Source organism: Lipotes vexillifer, unplaced genomic scaffold, assembly GCF_000442215.2.
Source record: "Lipotes vexillifer unplaced genomic scaffold, Lipotes_vexillifer_v1.1 scaffold253, whole genome shotgun sequence".
Lineage (NCBI taxonomy): Eukaryota > Metazoa > Chordata > Mammalia > Artiodactyla > Lipotidae > Lipotes > Lipotes vexillifer.
In genome coordinates, this window is record NW_006780322.1 from 615,827 (window position 1) to 637,204 (window position 21,378).

Sequence of the window (21,378 nt, forward strand, 5' to 3'; positions counted from 1 at the left end):
TCCTGCTGAGTAGCATTCTCTCCCATAGTGATGGATTTAGATTATTTCTAATTATTTGCTATTAGAAATAAGTGCTGTGAAAAATCCTTATAAAGTTCTTTTTGCACAAGTGTGATGATTTCTTGAGGGCCCATTCCAGAAACTGAGTTTGCTGTGTAAAAGGCAATGCACATTTCCCTGAACACTAAAAAGATCTCACTTCTTTTCATATATTTATTGGCTATTTACATTTCCTCTTCCGTGAATTAGCTGTTAACATCCTTTGTTCATTCTTCCATTTGCTGTATTTTCCTAATTGATTTGTAAGCATTCCTTATATATTTTGGATATTAATCCTTTGAATTATATATATTACAAATCTCTCTCCCAGCTGTTCTTCCTTTACTCTCTGGTGCCTTTGTTGTAGAAAAGTTTTAAATATTGATTTTTAAAATATAATGATCTTTCCTTGGACTGAGTTTTGAGTCTTGTCCCCACTTCTCACCTCCATCTCCTTTATTAAAATAACTAGATTTGTGAGAGTTGTGTCTGGGAATCAGCTCTTAGATGTATCTATCAATTCTTCTGTTTTCATTTTCTAATTTATTCATTTTTGCTCTTGTTTTTATAATATACACTTTTCCTCTTTGATTTGTTTGTGACTGTTTTTTTAATCTTTTGCCTTGAATTTATTCTTATTTATTCTAATTCTTTCCTTCTAATGAAGCTGTTTAGGGCTCTGAATTTGCTTCTGAGTATATCGAATACTTGGTTTTCATATATAGTGATCTATGTTTTTATTTTCTAAATAAGTTTGAAATTATAGCTTTGAATCCTCTTTAGTCTGTTAGATAGTCAGAGGAATGCATTTTAAATTCCAAATGACTGGGTTTTAAAAGGATATATTCTTTTGTTATTATTTTCCAGTTTATCTCATTTTCAAAGACAGTGACTGCTACAATTTTGCCATTTGACATTTATTATGGCTTTCTTTGTAGCATAGTGTATGATTATATCAGTTAGGAGTAGGACCACTTGTATATAACAAAAAGTTCAAAATAACAGTAACTTAAAGAAAATAATTTATTTCTCTCTCATACCAAAGAATTTTGGAGGTAGGCAGATCCCCACAGTCATCAGGAATCCAGGCTTCCATTTTTCTACACCATTCTCAGTCCTGCCTTCTAGTGTCAGTCACCTCGTAGCCCAGAATGGCTGTTGAAGTTCCAGTCATCACAGCCACATCCCAGGGAGGAGAAAGAAGGGAGAAGTAAAAAGATGTACCTCCTAGCTGAGTCATTTCCCTTCAAGTAGTCTTCTTCAAAGTGTCACAGAACAGTTCTGTTTATATTCCATGTAGAACTTAGCTGGATATATAGTCAACCCCTAATTATAGGGATCCTGTTAGTGAGAAAGAAGTGAAGAATAGCTATAGGTAGGCAAACAAGAATCTGCCATAGTAATTTTAATAAATATTCCATCAATGCTTAAAAATAAAAAGATATATCTTTTGGCAGTATCATCTCTCCCAAGCCAGAGAAGTTGAGTTTGGGGCTTATTCCTCATAAGAGGCCAACTGGACCCTTCCAAAATTAATGGCTGCCATCAACTGTGATAAACTAACTAACCCAAGGGATGCCAGCACTGTGTCTAGTTCACAGGTATTATTGAGGACACCCCATATTTTTCCACTCTCTCCTCTTCGTAAGACCAATCAATCACTTCAGGGTCACTATGGCCTTCTAGGCATCATGGGAACTTGGGTGCTGATCCACTCCCATGTTGTTCAGGGCTTTACTGGTGAAGTAGACACTGTGAATGTCCTATCAGGACCAGTCCTCTTCCAGCCTGGAGCAAGCATCCCTCTGTGGATAAATGTGTAGGATGTGAGAATAGGAATCCCTGGAATCTGAGATCCTGTATGAACACTTGACTGAGGCGAATGGGCAGCATGACCTGGGATGGCCTCAGTGGCAGCCAGAGCCAAAATGACAGGCTTACCTAGTCTTACTTCCTAGCCCCGAATAGTTGTATTCTGGGATTCAGAACAGCTGGGCCAGAGGCCAGGTCCCAAGAGGAGCCACTGGTCGTGGAGAACCTGTAGCCTTCCATCCAGGCACTTTGACGTGGATAAGCAATGTGAGGACTCATTGGTACCACTCCCTCCCGGGGCCACTGCCTCGCCCAGTAAGGAGGGAGCACTGTGGCTGTCCCAGCACTTCCACCCGAGGCCTGGCTCCCACCAGCCACATCAGCTCCCCTAAGACCCTGCTGTCACCTGGTAGCACTGAACATCTCAGCAAACGCCTGGTCTGAAGGCGAGTGAAGGTTCCAGTCCATGCCTTAGGAAAGCCCCTGCCGTGATAGAATGGGTAAGAAATATACACATGCAGAAACCACTAAAATGCTTACCAAAATAGAAATGGGGTGCCAGCGAATGTGCTAGAACTGGGTCCCTGAGTGATAAAGGGAAGGAGTGAGTAGGCTGGCAGCTGCCTCGACTAAGATGCTTCTGGAAGCAACATCTAAACTGCCTCCTGCCCAGGTGAGCATCCCTGACTTGAACCCCCACGCTGTTGTCACCTTGCCTGAGAGTAACCCCGCCCCTACCCTGCTCACTCCCAGAGCTCAGGAGAAACGAGCTGGTTTTTTCCCAGAAGCTGGTGCCAGTTTAGTCAGCAGATTTCACAGATCTACTGGCACCCATGTAGTGTCTTATTTTAAGCTTAACATTTGAAGATGGAAACTTTTCCCCCTTTGATGTGTGGCAAAGAGATCCCAATTTATACATAAGCATGGCGGCTAAGCCAGTGCACCACCAAGGCTGTTCCCAAGGCTGGTGCAGTTCATGGCTCCCCTTTTTCAGGTACCTTCCCAGAAGAACCCCACCAACCATGGTCACTTCTTATAATTGGCATCTCAATTCCCATGTTTCCACTGAGAGGTGTGTAGCCCTGTCCTTTCCGGGCATGTGTGGCTGGGAGGAGGCAGGGCCAGGGTCCTGGCCCCCATCCCTACCTCTCTGCATTTCCCCAGCTGCCAGCCTTTACCCTTGGCTCCCATAATGTCTCAGGGCCGGGAGCTGGGTTTCTCTTGTGGGCCTGAGGTTCTCCCAGGTGACATCGTGCCTCCCCTCTCAGCCCTGAGCTCCCTGACACGGCTGTCCTCCTCTCCCCTCCCCCTGTCATTCTGGAAGTCTCAGAGCTTAAGGCCAGAGCCCCGCTATCCAGCTGGGAGACTGAGGAGGGCAGACCAGGATCATCCTGTCAGTGAGTCCAGAGGCCTCGGGTTATGTCCAAACCAGATTTCTGTCTTGGGACATTTGGAGCTTGGGCTCTACTCTGAACCCTCTCATTTTAACACTGCAGATGATTGTGTGGACTTAGAAACCCCATTTCTCCAAAAGTGCTGGTGTAAGTCAAGTCATCTCTGCAGGGAGGAAGGGTGGACCATGGAGGGTTCACTTATGTGAGGATTTGGCTGAGTCCCAGGGCCTTTCTGACACCTTCCAACCCTCCTCATCCCAGACTTGGATACCAGTCATTTTGGCTTAATTTATACCATCCAAGAGTTGTTGCTCCTTAAGCTGGAATTGACCAGTTAAGGACAAACATTCATTTGACAAAAGATATTTTCTTTAACTGGTTGGGATCCTTTAAATAGCAGCACCCCTAATGCACCAAAGTGTTACTTTTCAGATCATTAGCCATATAAATCAGAAGGTGGAGACAAAGTAGAAGGAAAAAACAGGCAAATTGTTGAGTACTGGGGCCCATGGAAGGTCTTTTGAAAAGTAAGAGGAACATTTTAGAATTGAGTGGGTCAGTGTGGAGGAAAAGGGTATGATGCCAAAGGACTGTTGCTTTGCCAGCGAGGACTCCCAGGTATTTGAGAAGTGAATGTCATATGGTCTCACCCCTCTGAAGCTTCTGGAAGCTCTCAAGGAAGTTAGAATTGAAACAGATATTTACTACTGAGATGAATACTGCAAAGAAGGCAGGCAGGGTGCTGAGAGAGCATATAATCTAACATCATGTTGAGGGCCAGGGAAGGCTTCCTGGAGGAAGTGACAACTAAGCTGAAACCTGGAGGATGAGGAGGGATTAGCCAAATGGAGATGGGGTGGAGGGTGGGAGGACCAGTTATTTCTGCCGTTATCTTGCCAAGCAAGGCGATTCTGTGCCCTGTGGTCTTCCCCTGACTTAAGTTTCACCACCCAGTTGTTTTGGCACATACCCTGTTTCCCCTCTGGATTTTTTTTATACTTTTAAAAAGTTTTCTTTTTCTTATCGCTTAAGTCACTTTCTTATGGGGTAGGGGGTTGCTCAGTTCTGAGTCCCAATATCACAGTGCACAGAATTGTGACCAGCGGCCTTGCTTCCTTGTCCTTGTCTTCAACTGTTCGTGTCCCACTTCTGGCCAAGCAGATTGAGATATTTGGTGGTGCCCCTCTCTCACGCTGAGACCTCATCTCTCTGCAGAGGTTAGAACACTCTGACTGTGGAGGCCTGAAGTGAAGATGTGATTTTTCTTGTGAGCCAGTTGCCATATGGGTGCAATTGGCCCCATTCCTGATTATCTCCTGAGACGAGGCTCAAACACAAACTTCCCTTCTTCCTGGACTAGCCAGGGAGGCCGCAGAGTTGGGCCAATGGTCACCAGGTGGAGTGGGTAGATAAGCTAGGCTGCTCAGGAGCCAGTATCACTAGGGAAGATATAATTCAAGGTGCATTAGTAATGGTAAAGAATTTTTCTCAGGGAGGATAGCATATTCACTCTTCATATGTAGTAATCCCTGTATCAATCAGCTCTTGCTGCTATAGTGCTGTATAACAAACATCCACAAAATTTCAGTGGCAGCCATAAGTGTTCATTCTTAGGGATCTGCAGTTACCCAGGGTTTGGCTGATCCAGACTGGGCTTGACCGAGGCAGTTTTGCTTCTCACTGCAGGTCTGGGGTCAGTTGGGAGTCAGCTCACCCAGGCTGGACTCTGCTCCTCACATCTTATCCTCAGATGAGGGCACTAGTCAGGGCATGTCTCCTTTTGGCAATGTTAGGAGCACAGAGAGCCAGCAGAAACATATGAGGCCTCTGAGGCCCGGTCTTAGAACTGGCACACTGCCACTTCCTCCCACGTGCCATTGGCCAAAGCAAGTTGTATGGCCAAGCAACACCAAGAGCATGGAAACAAATTCCTCCCCTGGCATGGGTATGGATGCAGGGAGGAGTGAAGAATTGGGACCAAAACTCAATCTGGCCCCCTCTCCAAAGGCCAATAGCCTCATGCAATCAGACTTTAATAAAAGGACTAAGGAAGAGATGGGTGATGGTGGTCATTGTCACAATCCATCATGGATCTTTTCCCTAGCTGAGAATGAATTAATGTTCTTAATAATGAATTAGCAATGTTCTTCCAGTGTGTGGTGTGGGTCCAGCTTTGTGCTGAGTGCTTTGGGGGACATCAGAGAGAAAAGCCCTAATTCTACCATCAGGAACTTACTATCCTTTATGGGATAAGCTTTTTGTTCAAAGACAAGATTGGGGCTAAATGATGCTCAATTGTGAATGTAGGCTGTGGAGTTCAGAGAAATGAGAGACCAGCAAAGGCTAGAAAAGAATGAGGTAGAAGGAAAGGAACAATACTAACATTTAACACCTAGTGAGCACGTGCTGCGTGCCAGACACTGTGCCAAATTCTTTCCATACCTTACTTCCTCTCTTGATCATCCAGAGAGGTACCAGGATTGTCCCCATTTAACAGATAAAGAAACAGAGGCATAAAGAACTCAAGTAACTTGTGTGTGGTCACACAGCCGGTAAATACTAGAACCAGGATTTGAGTCCAGCTCCTCGCACCACCAGAGCCTGAGCGTTGATCATCAGGGCCCATGGCTGGCCACCCAAGGGGAAGGGGAATCAAAGGCAGACAGATGTGCGGAGAGGACAGCTGCCGGGGGTGGGAGCTGTGGAGGGGACCCCAGTCATGTTATGAACTATAAATGGGAGCAAAGATAGGATGTGCGATTTGGCCGAGGTCCTGCAGCAAGATAGGGTGCAGGCTGGGCTGGGAATTCTGGCTGTTGGCTCTCCTTCTACATTCCCTGGTCCCAGCCGCTTTCTGGGCTCTCTCCACCCGCCACGCGGCCACGCCTGAAGTGTCTCCTTGGAAGAGGTGCAATCCACTGGCATTGAAGCCGGCGGACTGGCTCCCTCTCTCTATTCATCTCTTTCCTCCTTTCCTCTGCCATGTTCTGGAAAGGGCAGCATGAGGGAATGTGGGCAGGTTGCACCAGAGATATACATCTGAGAACTGAAGGAACATTTATTTTTAATTTAGACTTAAAAAGAAAAAAGGAAATTATAAAATATCTGCTCTTGCTCCTGGGATTGTGCAGATGGTGCTGCGTGTTGCCTAATAGGGAATGGGGCTGGCACTGCGTGCTCGTGGCCCCACCAGCCTGACTGTAGGACCTGGAAGGCAGGATCCTTGTTCCTCTTGCCTCAGCCTCAGATGGCTCCCTGGGACCCCGTTTGGCCAATGTGGCATGGTGGTCTGCTGCCTTCTCACCTTACCACCCCCCCGGACGCCCGTCTGCTGATTTCCTGAACATCCTCCTTCAATGAAGCCAGCCTCTCAGCTGTTCCTACTCGCATGAACACACACATGCACACCTCAGCTCCATCCTGTCACCCCCTTTGGCGGATAGCCAGACCTCTCCCTTCCTGAACTCCTGCTTGGATGTTAGAATTTATCAGTTTGACACACATCCAGATACCTGTTTAAACCATCTTGTCATTTTCATGCCCAGGAGTTATAAAGGACATTCTCATACATTTTCCTGTTTGGTCCTTGTGTTTATTGTGGTTAGATGCTATATATTCCTCTCTTCTGGTAATCTCCACTGGGAGCGGTATGGGACTCAGTGCATAGAAGATACTTGAAAAGGGGCATAGAATGTGACTCTTCTTTGGTATTCAGGCGGGTATTCTGGAGAAGGAGCCCCTAAAATCAGAGAGTTGGGGCCCCCAAGCCAGGAATCAGGAGACCTGACTCTTTCTCTAGCTTGCTTTAAAGCCTTGGGCAGATCACTGAATTTCTCTAAGTCTCTGTTGCCCCATTTGCAAAATATAGAAAGTAGTCTCTATTTTGTCTGAGCCCCAGAGTTATTTTTTATTTTTTTTAGGGCATTATCATTTCTTTTTTTTTTTTTTAACATCTTCATTGGAGTATAATTGCTTTACAATGGTGTGTTAGTTTCTGCTTTATAACAAAGTGAATCAGCCCTGGAGTTATAATAAGGATCATGGCAAATGACATAAGGAGAAGTGCTTAGCAAAATCAATCAATCAATTCATCTCTTTAAGAAAGCATGCGGAGTCAGAGGTGCCCAGCATGGACATCAGGCCCGTGTATGGGCAGAAGTTAGGGACAGGAGGCTGGTCAGGTTGGCTAGCATGGTGAAAAACTCACTGGTTACACTTTGTGTGTGTGTGTATTGCATAGCCTGGGTATTAGTTTGGTTTAGTTTAGGGCTACGATTTGTTCTGAAAAAAACTTAATATCACATAAAAAAATGCATGCCACAAGAAAAAACAAGTAAGATGACCTGGCCTGGGCATCTTGACAGTCAGTGCAAAGAGGGACACAGTTGAATGCCCAGTGTTTGCAAGACAGATGCAAACCAGATGTTCAGAAGTATAAATTTCTGATCCTGAGATCAGAAAAGTTTCCTCCACGTGGATTCATAATGGGGTCCAACGTAATGAGCAGTGAGTGTCCTGGACAACAGCTGAAGGGTAAATACGAGTCCCATGGGCCACATCTTATGACGGTCCTGGTGAGCCAAGCACAGTTCAGGGGGTGCAAAGGGGATTGAGGGGGAGAATACAATGTAGTTCATAACACACCAGTTTTATATAAACGAATGGATTAGGGGGAATGATGTGCTGAGTTCCCAACAGTGGAAAACAGCTTTTATATCCTCAGGCTTTGTGAGGCAGTCAGACATGCACATGTTTATACATACATCCACATGCATGCGAATGCACAAACACAAATTCACACACACACACTCGCGGGCTCATGCTGTCTGTTCCCAGCTTTAGGCCTCTCTAGGCTCAGCTTCCTGTCTGTGGTCTGGCTCCTGACTGGGGTGCTAGGATGAGGCCCTGGGTCCCCTGGGGTTACTTCTTGGCAGGACTGGTGGGAAAATTCCCTTTAAAGACGATGGGACCATCTGTATTGACTTCACACCTACTACCTGGAACCTGAGAATAGAATTTAAACTGAGACAGGACCTCCAAGGTCAACCTGTTCACTCTATAGGGGAGAAAGCTAGAACCCCAAAGGGGCATGTCTTCTGCTGGAGATCACACAGGGATGGAGCCTAGGCTAAGACCCAAGGTCTCCTGACTCTCACTCCAGCACTCTAAGCTGTCATTGCAAAGAAAAATCAAGTTGGGATCTTATTTTGGGGAGAAAAATATCATAAGGTAATTCTTCATTGGACTATGGAATTAATTTACATTATGTAATTTTATTCAAACTGATATGGGCCAATAAATATAACTGTGTGTGCGTGTTTGCTGTTTTAAAACATTTTAATGTTTAAAACATGATTTACTAATGCTGCTAAGGATGTCTAGAATTTGATTTACTGCATAGAATTAAATGTTTACACATTCCTTACAGAAATTCTTGCCAAAGAGCCATTTTATCTACAAGAATAATAAATAAGTCAATATGTGGATGGCTATGCACATTTTTTCCATATACAGCAGCACTTGGTAGATGTTATTTTGCACACAAGCCCTCAAAAGGTAAATCTGAGAGACACACTTGGATCCCCGAAGTCTAAGATTTGGTCAATGTCAAGATCAGGCAATTAATCTTGACTTAAACCAAAAAAAACAAAGTCACTGAGTCTAGGTCTTAGGTGATATTTGGGCTTTGGGACTAATGGGTCCACACTTATGTAACCAGACTTGGTCATATGTGTGTATTTGTTCATTCATTTGCACATTCAACAAATACTTATCAGATATCTATGTTTCATTCAACAGCTTAAACATAGTGTAGGTGTTGCTTCATGGTGGCCCAGAGATAATATATAAATTTCCCTACTTGTCTTTGTAAAGCACTTAAGGCCTTTGAAATGATTCTTATTGAATTCTCACAAAAATCCTATTGGAGGCCTTCCCTGGTGGCGCAGTGGTTGAGAGTCCACCTGCCAATGGGACATGGGTTTGTGCTCCGGTCCGGGAAGATCCCATGTGCCGCGGAGCGGCTGGGCCTGTGAGCCATGGCCTCTGAGCCTGCGCATCCGGAGCCTGTGCTCCGCAATGGAAGAGGCCACAACAGTGAGAAGCCCACGAACACCCCCCCCCCCCAAAAAAAAAATCCTATTGGATGGCTAGGGTGTGAAGGAGCCAGGTTAGCTGGGTGGAAGTAAAGGCGTTCCTTTTGTTTGCTGGTTTGTTTTTATTGTTGCCCTGCCCACCAATTACAAAAATATGCATGTCCACCGTTAAAAAGAACACAGAAATATTCAAGAAGAATGTGAGAATGTACCATGTAACCCGACCTCCAGGGACGTCTACCTGCTGTGCTACAGATTTTTTCATGCCTGAAGATATGTGTATGTATGTGTATTTGTGGATATATCTGGTGAGATTTTTTTGTTCTTTATAAAAATCGGATTATGTTGTCATATAATTCTGCAACCAAGTTTTTTCATCGTACATCATCTCACTGTGGGCAGTAGTTTGAATATACTTAACATATATATCAGTTTGTACAGATCCAGCTCACTTTTGTTCATGGCTGTGTCATTTTTCTTTGCAAAAGCATAGGGCGTTTTTCTGCCTTCTTCAGCCTTTTCTCTCTCTCTCTCATAGGTGGTTGGTCTTCTCTTGCCCAATCAGACATTGGCGTCCACTGTCTTCTGGCAGGTAACAGTTTCCCTGCAAGCAGAGGGCTCCTGAAGGGGGCACCCAACAAGTGCAGGTTGGAACACCCTGTCCCAGTGTCTCCTCTCCATCCAGGCCCCTCGGGGAAAGTCACCCCACTTCCTACTCCTCCCTAACCCAGAAGCCACTGGGAGAAACCCCAGGACTTTGGGCCCGCAGCCCAAGTCTTGGGCCATTATAGGTGCTCTGACTTTTGCACAGAGGTGATGAGGGCTGGTGTGTGCCCTCACCTGGATGCTTGTCCCATGGCCAGTGACCTTGAGCCCTACAGCCTCATTTTGACATCAGCCTTACCCAAATCTGTGGGGAAGGTAATCCACCCCCAACTCCAAGGTAGTGAGGTGGGTGAAAAAGCATCATGGACCCTGGTCTCTGCCCTTGGAGACAGTCTGGGGTGTGGCTCTCTGGAAACAGTAGAAGCTCAGTATGTATCTGTGTAGAGAGAGAGGGGCAGGAAGAAAAACCTTTTTGTCTTCAGGAGAAAATGTCAGACCTCCTGAAAAAAGAAAAGCTCCTAATAATGTCTGTGTCTGGGCTCTGCGGGTGGTGTAGGGCACTGAGCCTCAGAGCTGTCGGGCATTCCAGGGGCTTAAGTGTCCACCTTCTGTCCAGTCATTAGTATAAAAAGGGTGATGTGGCAAAGGCAGTGGGGCCCATTTGGGGCAGTGAACACCAGAATTTTGGGAGAGGTGGCCATCTCTGGACTGAGATGGATAGCTGGCCTGGGTGGGACCAGTGTCTTGGTTTGCCAGGAACTGAGGGGTTTCCCAGGACCGGGGCCTTTCAGTGCTAAAACTGCACCGTCCTGGTGAACCAGGATGGTTGCTCACGCTAACTCAGGGGATGGATGGAACTACCGTGAGCTAGACACCCGTGTCTTTCTGGAGGGGTGTGGCCTCCCAGGTCCAGGCCTGCTTCCAGGGAGGTGACCACACCTTTCCTGACTTCTCCTCTCCCCCCATTGCCTTTCAGTGGCTGAACCAGAGCCACAACGCTTGTGTCAACTATGCAAACCGGAACGCTACGAAGGTGAGCATCGCAGACCACCACCTGGTGTCAGGCTTCAGGCTGGGGTGACCCTCTCCCTCCCTACAGTGTGGCCTGCCACCATCAGGGCTTCTCCTCTGGGTTTTACTGCCAGGCCTTCAGGAGGGGCCCTGCTGGGGAGGGGCTGCTCACGTGGAGGGCCAAAGGCCCAGAATGTGGGAGTGTGGCGCGCGCGGCCAAAGGGATGAGCTCCGCTGGCTTCAGAATTCCCCTTGGGCAGCGCTTATACCCAGATCTTGGATCAGGACAGCATCAGCCACGTGGGGACTGACTTCCTCTAAACTTCCTCCAAACTTGCCTGGAAGTTGCCTCAGTGCCCCAGGATTGTCAGCTGCAAAGCCAAAGGGCTGCTCTTGAGGGTGAGGGGTCTGAGAGGACTGGCACGTCCTCCCCAGAGTCCCCTGCATTCCTGGGACGAGATCACAGTGGAGGTCCAGCCACCCTTCTCTTGTCTAGGAAGGGGCTGGGCGCCTGCTTCGCTGGCAAGGCTGCCTTTCCTCTTGGTCCATTCTCCCACATTTCCAACCAAAGGCAGCAGGGGAGAGGAATCTAGGTCCCCTTGGGGGGCTGTCAGTTTGGGGAGGAGAGGGTCTGGACATTTATAACTTTGGTGGGTGGGGAGTGATAGGGGAGTTATGAGCTGTCCTGGATGGTAGGAACTTCAGGGCCTGATACTCTGAGGACCTTCCCGCTCCTCCCATCTAAACCTTCGACCCATGCCTTGCTCATATGCTTCGCACACAGACATCTCTGCTTAGATGGCTCCCATTCACCTTAAACCAAATATCTCCAGAATTGCTGTCGTAGTTCCTCAGCTCTTCCTTAATTGTTTGTGTTGCAACTTGGGATCCATTTTCCCGTAGAAATATTTAGCAACTGTCTCCTACTGGCCTGGAAGCCCTGCTTGGCTGACCAGGCCTGTGAGAGCCAGCCAGGCAGTGGCCACCTTGACACTGCCATGTCCCCCGAGAAAATGCTCTGGGTGCCAAACAGCCCACTTGCAACATTTAGCCTTCCTAAACTGCTTATCCCAGCCATAAACGCTAAGGGAGGCCTGGATCCCTTTGGCTTCCAGAGGCCTTCCTCCTTGCCTGCCCCTCCAGGTTCGGGGGCAGGATTTCCTCTTGCTGGTTGGGGCCATTTGCACGGGTGGAGGGTGGGAGCTTGGGACACCCAGGGGACCTGAACTTCTGTCTCTGTCTTCCAGCCTTCACCTGCATCCAAGTTCATCCAGGGCTACCTGGGAGCTGTCATCAGTGCCGTCTCCATCGCTGTGAGTAACCCCACACTCCCCGCCCCCTGGGCGTCCTGTCCATCCTGCTGCTCTGTGACTGCCCCACCCAGCATCTCAGGCCAGACCTTATCTGAGGGTCAGGGCTGGGCAAGGGGCATGGGAGACAGGGTTTCTGGGTGGGGACCATCAGGGCCGTCTTCCTAGGCAGAGAAGAGTAGACCCTGGTGACGCTTTCATAGAGGGGGAGCACAGGCCAGTGCTCCAGGTTTGGGAGAGCAGGCGGGGAGGTGAGGCAGTTCCTGTGGGCCACGCGAAGGGCTGCACACTCCAGCCGGGGGCAGGATGTCTGCCCTAGAGGGGCCCGTGTTTACCCAGCACCCTCCTCAGAGGAGTTGGTCTTCATGAAGCCGATGCAGGAGTGGAGGGGCTTTTGATCCATCCCCAAGGTTGGCCCAAATGTCAGCTCCCCTTTGCCCTTTGTCTGAGTTCCCTGGGTCCCCTCTTGGTGGCCTCAGTCATGTGGTCACAGGTCTAAGCCTTCCTGGAGTCCTGTGAATTCCTCAAGACAGGGGCAATAGGCTCATTTTGAATCCCACAGGGTTTTGAGAATATAGCAGCTACTAAGTAGGGGAGGTTTATAGACTGACTGTGTGAGGGTATAAGGATGTATCCCAGGTGACACAGCAAGGGGCCTGGGCCAGAGTCAGAATAGAAGCCCAAGCTCCCGAGACCTTGGCATGTTCATCCCACCCTGTACCTCCATCTGGTCCTCTCTCCATCCTGGCTGGGTGGTCTCCTATAGCCCACTGCAGAGGTCAAAAGTCGCCTCACAACTTCATTACACGATAAATACATGTAATTGGTAAGAAAAGTAATTAGGAAATACAAATTAAAAAAAATTCACATATAATAAAAAACTCACATCTAATAATCTTTTTGTAAAACCCACTTTCTCATCTTTCCCATGTCATTAAATAAATGTTGTAGTTGTTCACGCCTGTGTACTAACCCACTGTACCTACTGTGTACCATCATTTATTTCACTGCTCTCCTAAGACAGGGATTTGGGGCTGTTCTGAGATGGCCTCGTTTACTCTGCTCCCATGTGGACCAGGTTCACCTCCAAACAGCTGTTAGGTGTGGGGGGGTCCCCACTTCATGCCCAAGATCACTCTCCTTCCCTGAATCCTTATGTCTTACCCCAAGCATGAAGCCAGAATTACCGAATCTATTTAGATCGCTCATCAAGAGACTGCTGGGCTTCCCTGGTGACTCAGTGGTTGGGAGTCCGCCTGCCGACGCAGGAGACACGGGTTCGTGTCCCGGTCCGGGAGGATCCCACATGCCGCGGAGCGGCTGGGCCCGTGAGCCATGGCCGCTGCGCCTGCGCGTCCGGAGCCTGTGCTCCACAACGGGGGAGGCCACAACAGTGAGAGGCCCACGTACCACAAAAAAAAAAAAAGAGAGAGAGACTGGTAACCCCACCCTGGTGGTTCTGCAACCCAGCATGAGACTTCATTTGAGGGTCATACAAACTGGGGATCTCTGATTCTGGGGGATTGCTGGCCAGCGTCAGGGGCTCTTGTGAGAGAGGAGAAAGGCTCTGTCGCCTCCTTCCTGCTCCTTATGGCAAGAGGAGCCCATCACTTTTCCTAGTTTAGCAGCTTGAAAATCCCATGTTCCTTCTTTGATATTTAAGGGACCATGTAGAGGAGCTGGGAGGGGGAAGGCCCACGGGGAGAATCCGAGCGGCCTTGGCTCGGACGGGCTTGAGTGGAGGGGATGACTGTCCTGCTGGGACTCGTCCTCCTACAGGCCTGGGGCTGCGGGGACACGGCTTCCTCCCAGGGCTCCGGGCTCTCTGGGTCCGCAGTCCTCACCGTCCCACCCTTGAGGTCCTCAGTCATTCCATCCCAACTGCTTCATAAGGCCAGAACCAGCCCAGATTGTGGGTTGGGGGTTCTGATGCCCAAGCTGCAGAGTTACTGGGGGCTGGGGGCCCTCCAGGGCTCTCAGAGCTACGGTCTTACCCGCAGGGACGGGGACTCACGCTGGGCTGTCATGGCCCCCAGAGGGTGTGTTTTGCTGGGGACACCCTCCTTCCCCTTCCCCACCTAGCTGCGGAGCCCTTCCAGGAGGTGTTTCCCCAACCATGCCAGCCCCAAGTCTTAGAAGCTTCTGTCCTTCTCATGCACTCACTCAGTTATGCCCCATGTCCTGTCCACTCATTGTTCTACTGGATTTCAAGTTAACCAGGGACAGGCCCTGTGTCTTCTCCCCCACGGAGGAGGGTGGGGAGCAGTGCTCCATAAATACTTGTTAATTAGGTTGCTGATCAATTGCTGGCCTCAGGAGGCCCCTCTGTGCTCCATCCGCCAGGGGCTGCATCCCTCTGCCTGACGTCTGCGCACAGTAAGGGTCTAACTCCGGCAGATGGAGTGGAGTTTCTGACTTGGAAAATTTGCAGCTTGCTTGCTTTTCTTTTGTGTGTGTAAATCACAAAACCTCCAAAGAAAAAGGCTTTATTTTATTTTCCTTTCCCTTGTTCTCTGGAAGCCCAGGCCCTGCGGCCTCATTAACTGATCTCTGCTTCAGTTAGTGACAAATCCCCCCCCAGGGTGAGCCTGTTAGGAGGAGATGACCTGCAAACAAGTGTCACGGCCCCAGTGGTTGGCCCAGTTCTGGTATTAATTAAAATGAGTCCCTACAAGCAGGTGGCGTGGATGGGGGCTGACAGGCCAAGGGCAGATCCCAGGGATTGAGGACCCGCTGGAGTAGAGGCCAGGCCCTGGGAGTCCAGCCTCCTCTCCGGACCCAGGAGAGCCCTTTCCCCTCTCAAAAGAGCCCCTGACCTTGGGCAGCAGCCCCAAGAGTCAGGGATCCCTAGTGTGCATCCCTAACTGCAGTCTCATGCTGGTGGCAGGGCCACCGGCAGGGGGTTAGCAGCCTTTTGGTGAACCCTCTAAATAGATCTGGCAATGTCTGGTTTCTTGCTCGGGAATAAAAAAGAAATTTCGCCTTAAGTTATTTTTGAAATCTAGCAGTTTGCTGTCTTTTAACAAAGGAAGTTCTGTCAGCGCTTGCTGTGCTTTAGTTCGGGCTTTTGTGTTGAGCACTTCTGTGGTCAACCCCGCTGAGCCCTGACTACCAGAGGGAGACCCATTCTCTCCCTTCAGGGGTGCAACTGTGTCGGGCTCTTTGCAGGTGCCGGGGGGGGTCGCACAGACTGGTGTGTCCTTCAAGATGCCGAGAGGGGAAGCTGAGGAAACCCTGTGGTGTCACCAGAATTATGATAAGGTGACTTGGGTGAGGGGTACTCAGGGGAGCATTCCCTAAGTCACACAGGGCTGACTCTTAGAAGACAGACTGGAGAGAAGCGAAGGCAGGGTCAGGTGCTCCAGAAAGAGGGCACAGCACACAAAGAGGCATGCAGGAGGGGAGCATGACGGATTCCGGAAGCTGTCAGAAAGTGAGTGTGGCTGCCGTACCAGGAGTGATGGCGACTGGGTGACGCGGAAGTGGGAGGGGGTGGGGTAGTGGGGGCTGGTCATAAGTCATCACGGGTGCCTTGTCAGGAGCTAGGAGAGCCATGCCAGGAACGCCTGCCTGGGCTCAGGGACCCCGGGGTGCTGCAGGAGGTACAGGCAAAGAGGGCTGGGGGGAAAGTTGTGGGGGGGTGGCTGGCCCAGCAGATGGACCACCCTTGTGGACACGGGGTCCTGGATGAGAGTGGACTTGGGGCTGGAGAGGAAGGCTCAGGGCTAAAGTCCCACATGAACGGTCAGGAGCTGGATGGTGGAGCCAGAGTATGAGAGTCGCATCCTCAGACGCTTCACCTTCAGCCAGGTCCACGCTGGTCGAAGACTTGCCCTGTTGGAGAAATGCTGACCTCTATTCCTAAAGGGCTTGCACCCTGGAGGGTCCTTTCTGTACAGGATGCAGTGACTGTGTGTTACCCTAGACAGCAGGGCACAAGGAGGTATCCCAGGGGATCCCTGGGCTGAACCCCTCCCCCTCCCAGCTCCCATTGCTTACTGGAGCTCCATGTCCCTGTGATAGTCAGGCTGGCAAGTAATCATAATGGCTAACACTTGTGGAGTGCCTACAATGTGCCAGGCACCGTTTAGATGTCCATCTCCTAAGGCACACCCTGAGCTACACCCTCAAGCACAGAGTGAGCCAGGTGCAGTCTTGCAGAAAGCCCAGGAACCAAGTACGAAGGTGGGTGGAAGTGCAACCCCTCGTTACTCTTAAAGGGCCTCTCAAAAATGTTCTCCCAGTCCCCACTGTTCTCAGGGTACCTGGGAGGGACTTGTTTACCAGAGCGCATGGTAGTTCCTCCAGCTGGAAGCCAAGAGCACTGCTTGGCTTTTCCCGCCTTCTCACGCCACAGGGGAGCAGGAAGAAAAATGTGTCCTTTGTCAGCAGAATAGTGTCTGATTAAGCCAGCTCTGTCACTGACTTCACCTCTGTGCCTCAGCATCCTCATTGGTGTCCTCACCTGGTGTCTTCTGTGGTCCATGGTGTAGCTCATGGTGCCTCCGTGGTCCAGGGTGTAGCTCAGGCCCAGCTATTCTTCTCTGAGCCTGATGGAGGTAGGAGGTCAACAGCCTGAGAATCCAGACCAGACTGTTGTCTCACTGCTTTCACTCTGTGGGGCTTCCAGGTTGGAGGGCCCATGGTATGGACCCTGTATCAGAATCTGAACTGTTCCAAAAGCCTGCAGATAGTGATGCTGGCAGTGGCAAGTCTGATGCAAATATCGGCTTCACATCTATTCTGGGGAGGACAAGTTGTTGATGGAAGGGGTCTGATGTAATTGGCTTTCTAGCAGGTAGCCAGCAGGTTCCTATGGGGAATGGTTCAGGGGTCAGTGTTGGTCACTATTGCTAGCAGAGAAGACACACAGCTGCAGCTGGAGCTGAGTGGTGTATGAACCTGTGCATAACTCTGTCCTGGCTGCCTTGGCCCTTTGCTCTTGAACCAGTTGCCAAGTGAGTCTGGTTGGGGTTGCAGGACTGTTGGCCTCCATAGAGGGTCAGGGTCCACTGGTTGTTACCAAGAGTTTATTCTACAACGCACGCCCTCTGGTGGGCATTTTTGGTACCTCACAGATTCCTTGACCTGCCCCAGCCCTTGCTCCACCAGGGCCCACAAAATTCCCTGACCACACATAGTTATATTATTATCCACCACCCAAGAGTAGATCCTAAATTCTGACCTCATGCCATCCCTCCTTTCAGACATGCCCCTTCCATTGTTCTCCAGGGCCCCTTGGACCCCCTTATGGCAGGTGCCAGTAGAGTCTGCAAAGCCAGCTGCAGACAACCTGGTATTTCATGCTTCTGAAGCCTGCTGAGTCCCCCTCCCTTCTTAACTGGCTGCGTCCTACTCTCCCTTAGGGCTCAGTTGGGCATCCCCTTTCTCAGAAGCCTTCACAGCCCTGGGGGATGCCCCCTCAAGGCCCCTCCTCCTGGCAGAGTGGGTGAGCCATACGCTCAGGTGACCTTAGACCTGTGCATGCAGCATCTAGCCCCAGAGAGCTGTGCTTGCTCAGGTGGACAGCAGCAGCTGCATAAGGCGTCTCCTTCATGGCTCTTTTTTTTCTGCCTCAGAAATCAGTCAATCACTTGATTTATCTAGAAACATTTATTAGGCACCTACTCATTTCACCAGGCACCAGAAATTCCGTGAGGAATAAGAGAGTATACACGGTCCTTGTGCCCAGCACTTAGAGCCTATTGGGAGAGATGGATATTTAGTAGAGAGTCCACAGGTAAAAATACTTCTGTGCAATTTTGTTTCTCATAATATACATGTGTTTCTTTGATTCCCAACATTTTAAGAAGTAAATGAATATACTTAGGGACTGGAATAGGTACATGGAAGGAAGAGTTCCAGGTTCTGTGAGAGGCTGCAAAAGGAGAGCCCTGAGTGAAGAGGAGGCCTCTTTGAGGGCTTGACGTTCAAGCTGAAAAGTGAGGAAGCCAAGGGACGGCAGGGCTTGAGAGAGAGGGAGGGAGGGAAGGAGAGAGGGAACTGGCTCGTTGGAGAGGCAGGGCGGTGGCAAGGTGGCTGGAGCCTTGCAAGCACGGCCTGGAGGTCATGCAAGGCCCTGCGGGTCTTAAGTGCAGTGAAGCCACTGAAAGACTAATGCGCGTTGGTATCCAGTTTTGGAAGTCCACTCTGGCTGCTGTGGATTATACAGGGGATTAGAGGGGTCAGGGGTGCGAGTAGGGAGCCCAGTTAGGATGTGGGTAGCTGTCCAGGGAGAAGCGATGGGTGCTTAAGCTAAGTGGTAGGAGCAGAGAGAGAGAAGTAGCCGCATTCAAGACACCGAGCAGATAGAACAGGGAGCTCTGCCCCGTGGGCTGGATGTCAGGTGGCAGAGACTCCTGTCCAGGTAGACTTCTAGGTTTCTGGCTTGAGGAGCTGAGCTGGGAATGGGAGAGGCAGACCGGGTGTGGTTGAGGAGGAGAAAGATAACCTTCATCTGTGGTGTGTGCAGGTGGAGTGCCTGAAGTCCATCGAGACAGAGGCATCTCGCAGGGGACCAGATATGTGGGCTGGAGTGGAGGACACAGCCTGGGTGATGCAGGCATTGCCCCAATCCCATCTGAGGTCTCCTCTCAGGCCTTGCAGAAGCTAGGCTGGTGTTGGCCTGGAAGGACCTTCATACTCAAGGAGACAGTTATCAGCCATGTAGCACATGACACTGAAGGTCTTATGACATGGAGCTCCCACCCCACCCCAGTTCTTGGTACTGGTCAGCACTTATCTCCACCAAAGCGGATGGCCAGGGAGCCAGTCCTCCCTCCTCTTCCTCTGACCTTCTCAGCTGCCCATGGCAAATTTACCCGCCTGGGAGCCAGAGCTTGGAGAGAGGTAGCCAGAGAAAGTCCACTGCTTCCTCCGGCCAAATCTGATGTCCCATGGGCCCTGGGCTCTGGCTTCTCCCAGGACCCCTGTCTGCTGGCCACATGGGGAATTCTTATGAAAAATCTGCACCCCATTTGTGTTCCTCTCCACCAAAATACAGCCCCTGTTTGGTTAATTTCTATTTTGTGGCTTATCTGGAAGCTGTTAAAACAGACCCCGGGGGACCCTCTGCAGTGATTGTTCCATATCTCATTATCTTTCCTGAACCCGATTGTTAGCTCAGATTTTTCTGATCGCTAGCTGCTGTTCGTGATGAGTTGTGTGCCATTAATGCCAGCTGGTTCCCTTAAACAGGACCCACCATGCCAGGGAAAGTGAGCTGGCATTCAGAGCCACCAGCCACTTGGCTTTTTAATTTTAATGGGTTCCACCAAATGTTCCAGGCCAAAGGGTCCCCAAGGAACCAGAACAGACAGGCTCCCAACCCAGTCAGCAGCCCACTCTGGTTCCTTCCCAGGCTGTGGCCATCCTAGCTGTTGGGACAGTAAGGTCTGGATTGGGGGCCTCCCCTGTATTCATGCCTTCTTGCCACCAGGCGCATCCTTGATGAGTGGACGGCATGACCTCAATGGCTCCTAGCGAGCTTGCAGCCACACATGTGCCTGGGCCTTCCCCCTACTTTGCTGGTCCCAGCCCCTTCCCACATGCTCAGGCATGTGGGCTGTGCACTTAGAAAAGTGTGTGTGCCTCACTAAATCTCACCCGTCCATGTTGGGGAGACCCTGGTGGCTTCAGGGAAGGGGAGGCCAGAAGAGACCTGGGACCCAAGAATTGTTTTTCTCTTCTTTCCTCCTCCCTAGCCTGGGCTCCCACCTGGGGTCGGGGAGACAGGCTGGGTCATCACTCTGGGCTGTCCCAATCCTAGACGGTGGGAAGAACAGCCAGCCAAGGAGGGGAAGGCTTGAGGGCAGTGGTCATGTCTGAGTGTTTGCTACAACCAATGACCACTATTCCTTCCTGCCCTCCCACCACCCTTCAGCCTGGCCTGCCCTCAAGAGGCTGCCAGGGAAGGGTTCCAGCTCCCTGCTGGCTTCTCAGAGGACTCCTGCTTCCCATTCCTCCAGCACTTCCTGCATCTTTCCAAACAAATGTGGAGGGTTTTGAACCCAGACCTTCTATATTCTAGCTGCTGAGGGCAGAGGTGGCTCAAGACTCCTATCTTCTCTGCCTGGAGCTGCCTTCCAGGCATCTGGGCCCCAGCCCCAGGCTGGTCTTTTCAGGGAGGCTTTTGCTTTGCAAACAGCCAGTTTTAAATGGCTTGTAGTAATTTTAAAAAATGGCCTGTCAGACATTCCTCATTGAGATGGAAGACAGTTGGAAAGTAAATAGCACAGTGGCTATAAGAGCAAGGCTTTGGAATTAGCGGACCCTGGGTTTGAATCCTAGTTTCACCTGCCTCCTAATAGTGTCTGTCCTTGGGCAAAGTTACTTAACCTATCTGAACCTGTCTGAACTTCTCTGAATCTGTTAAAAGGGGCAACACGCCCTATCTGTAAGCCTGCTAGTGGGGATTTAATTAAGATGTTTCACACGGTGTGCCCCGCACTTGGCTTGGTATCTCCACATGCCCCTTTCCTTTTCCTCACGGCTAACGCCCGCCTGTGTGTCCTCTGGCCTCCCTCTACAATGGCACCTTGTAGGAACATATTCCCTGGTATTTTGGGAGGTTGGGGGAACCATTTCTGAGTCACAGAGGTAGTCACTTACTGCTGAAAGTGGGGAGACCTGGCCTTGGTGAGTTCCATCTGAGCAGCAGGGGCAGCCTGGAAGCAGGGCCACAGGGCCCAGGGTGGACAGGCAGCACCCCTCAGCCTGCCCCCACCCCCTCCACTGAAGTGTGTCCAAGCTGCCACACGTCTCTGTGCCTCCCTGCCTCCCCTCGAGCAGGCAGAGAGGATAAGACTTTGACTCTGACCACCAGCTTGAGGCTTTAAATGGAGGCCAGGCACCTGAGGGCCCAGGCTGGCTTTGCCTGGCAGCACTCTGGCTCCGCGGGGTCCTGGACTGCCCAGGGAATGGCGGGCTGGCACTTCTTATCTTCCTAGGCCTCACAGTTACGGCCTGGGCTGGGCCATTCGTGCCGTGCCTGCCCTGATTTGACTGCTGTGGGCACCCTGCAGCCCTGGAGGCTTTCCCAAGGTTCTTCATCTTCCCCAACAACCCAGAAGGTTGAGGCCAGAGCCAGGGTGGCCTGCTGAAACACCAGGT

The 21,378-nt window shown here is 50.2% G+C and overlaps 1 protein-coding gene across 1 annotated transcript in view; it reads left to right on the forward strand.

Annotated features, from left to right (window-relative positions):
- SFXN5 (sideroflexin 5) overlaps positions 1-21,378 on the forward strand; it is a 116,040-nt gene that overhangs the window by 52,332 nt on the left and 42,330 nt on the right. The window contains exons 6-8 of the mRNA XM_007453426.1: positions 9,879-9,932; positions 10,923-10,979; positions 12,205-12,270. Of these exons, the coding sequence (XP_007453488.1) occupies positions 9,879-9,932; positions 10,923-10,979; positions 12,205-12,270 (177 nt within the window). The remainder of the gene's footprint in view (positions 1-9,878; positions 9,933-10,922; positions 10,980-12,204; positions 12,271-21,378) is intronic.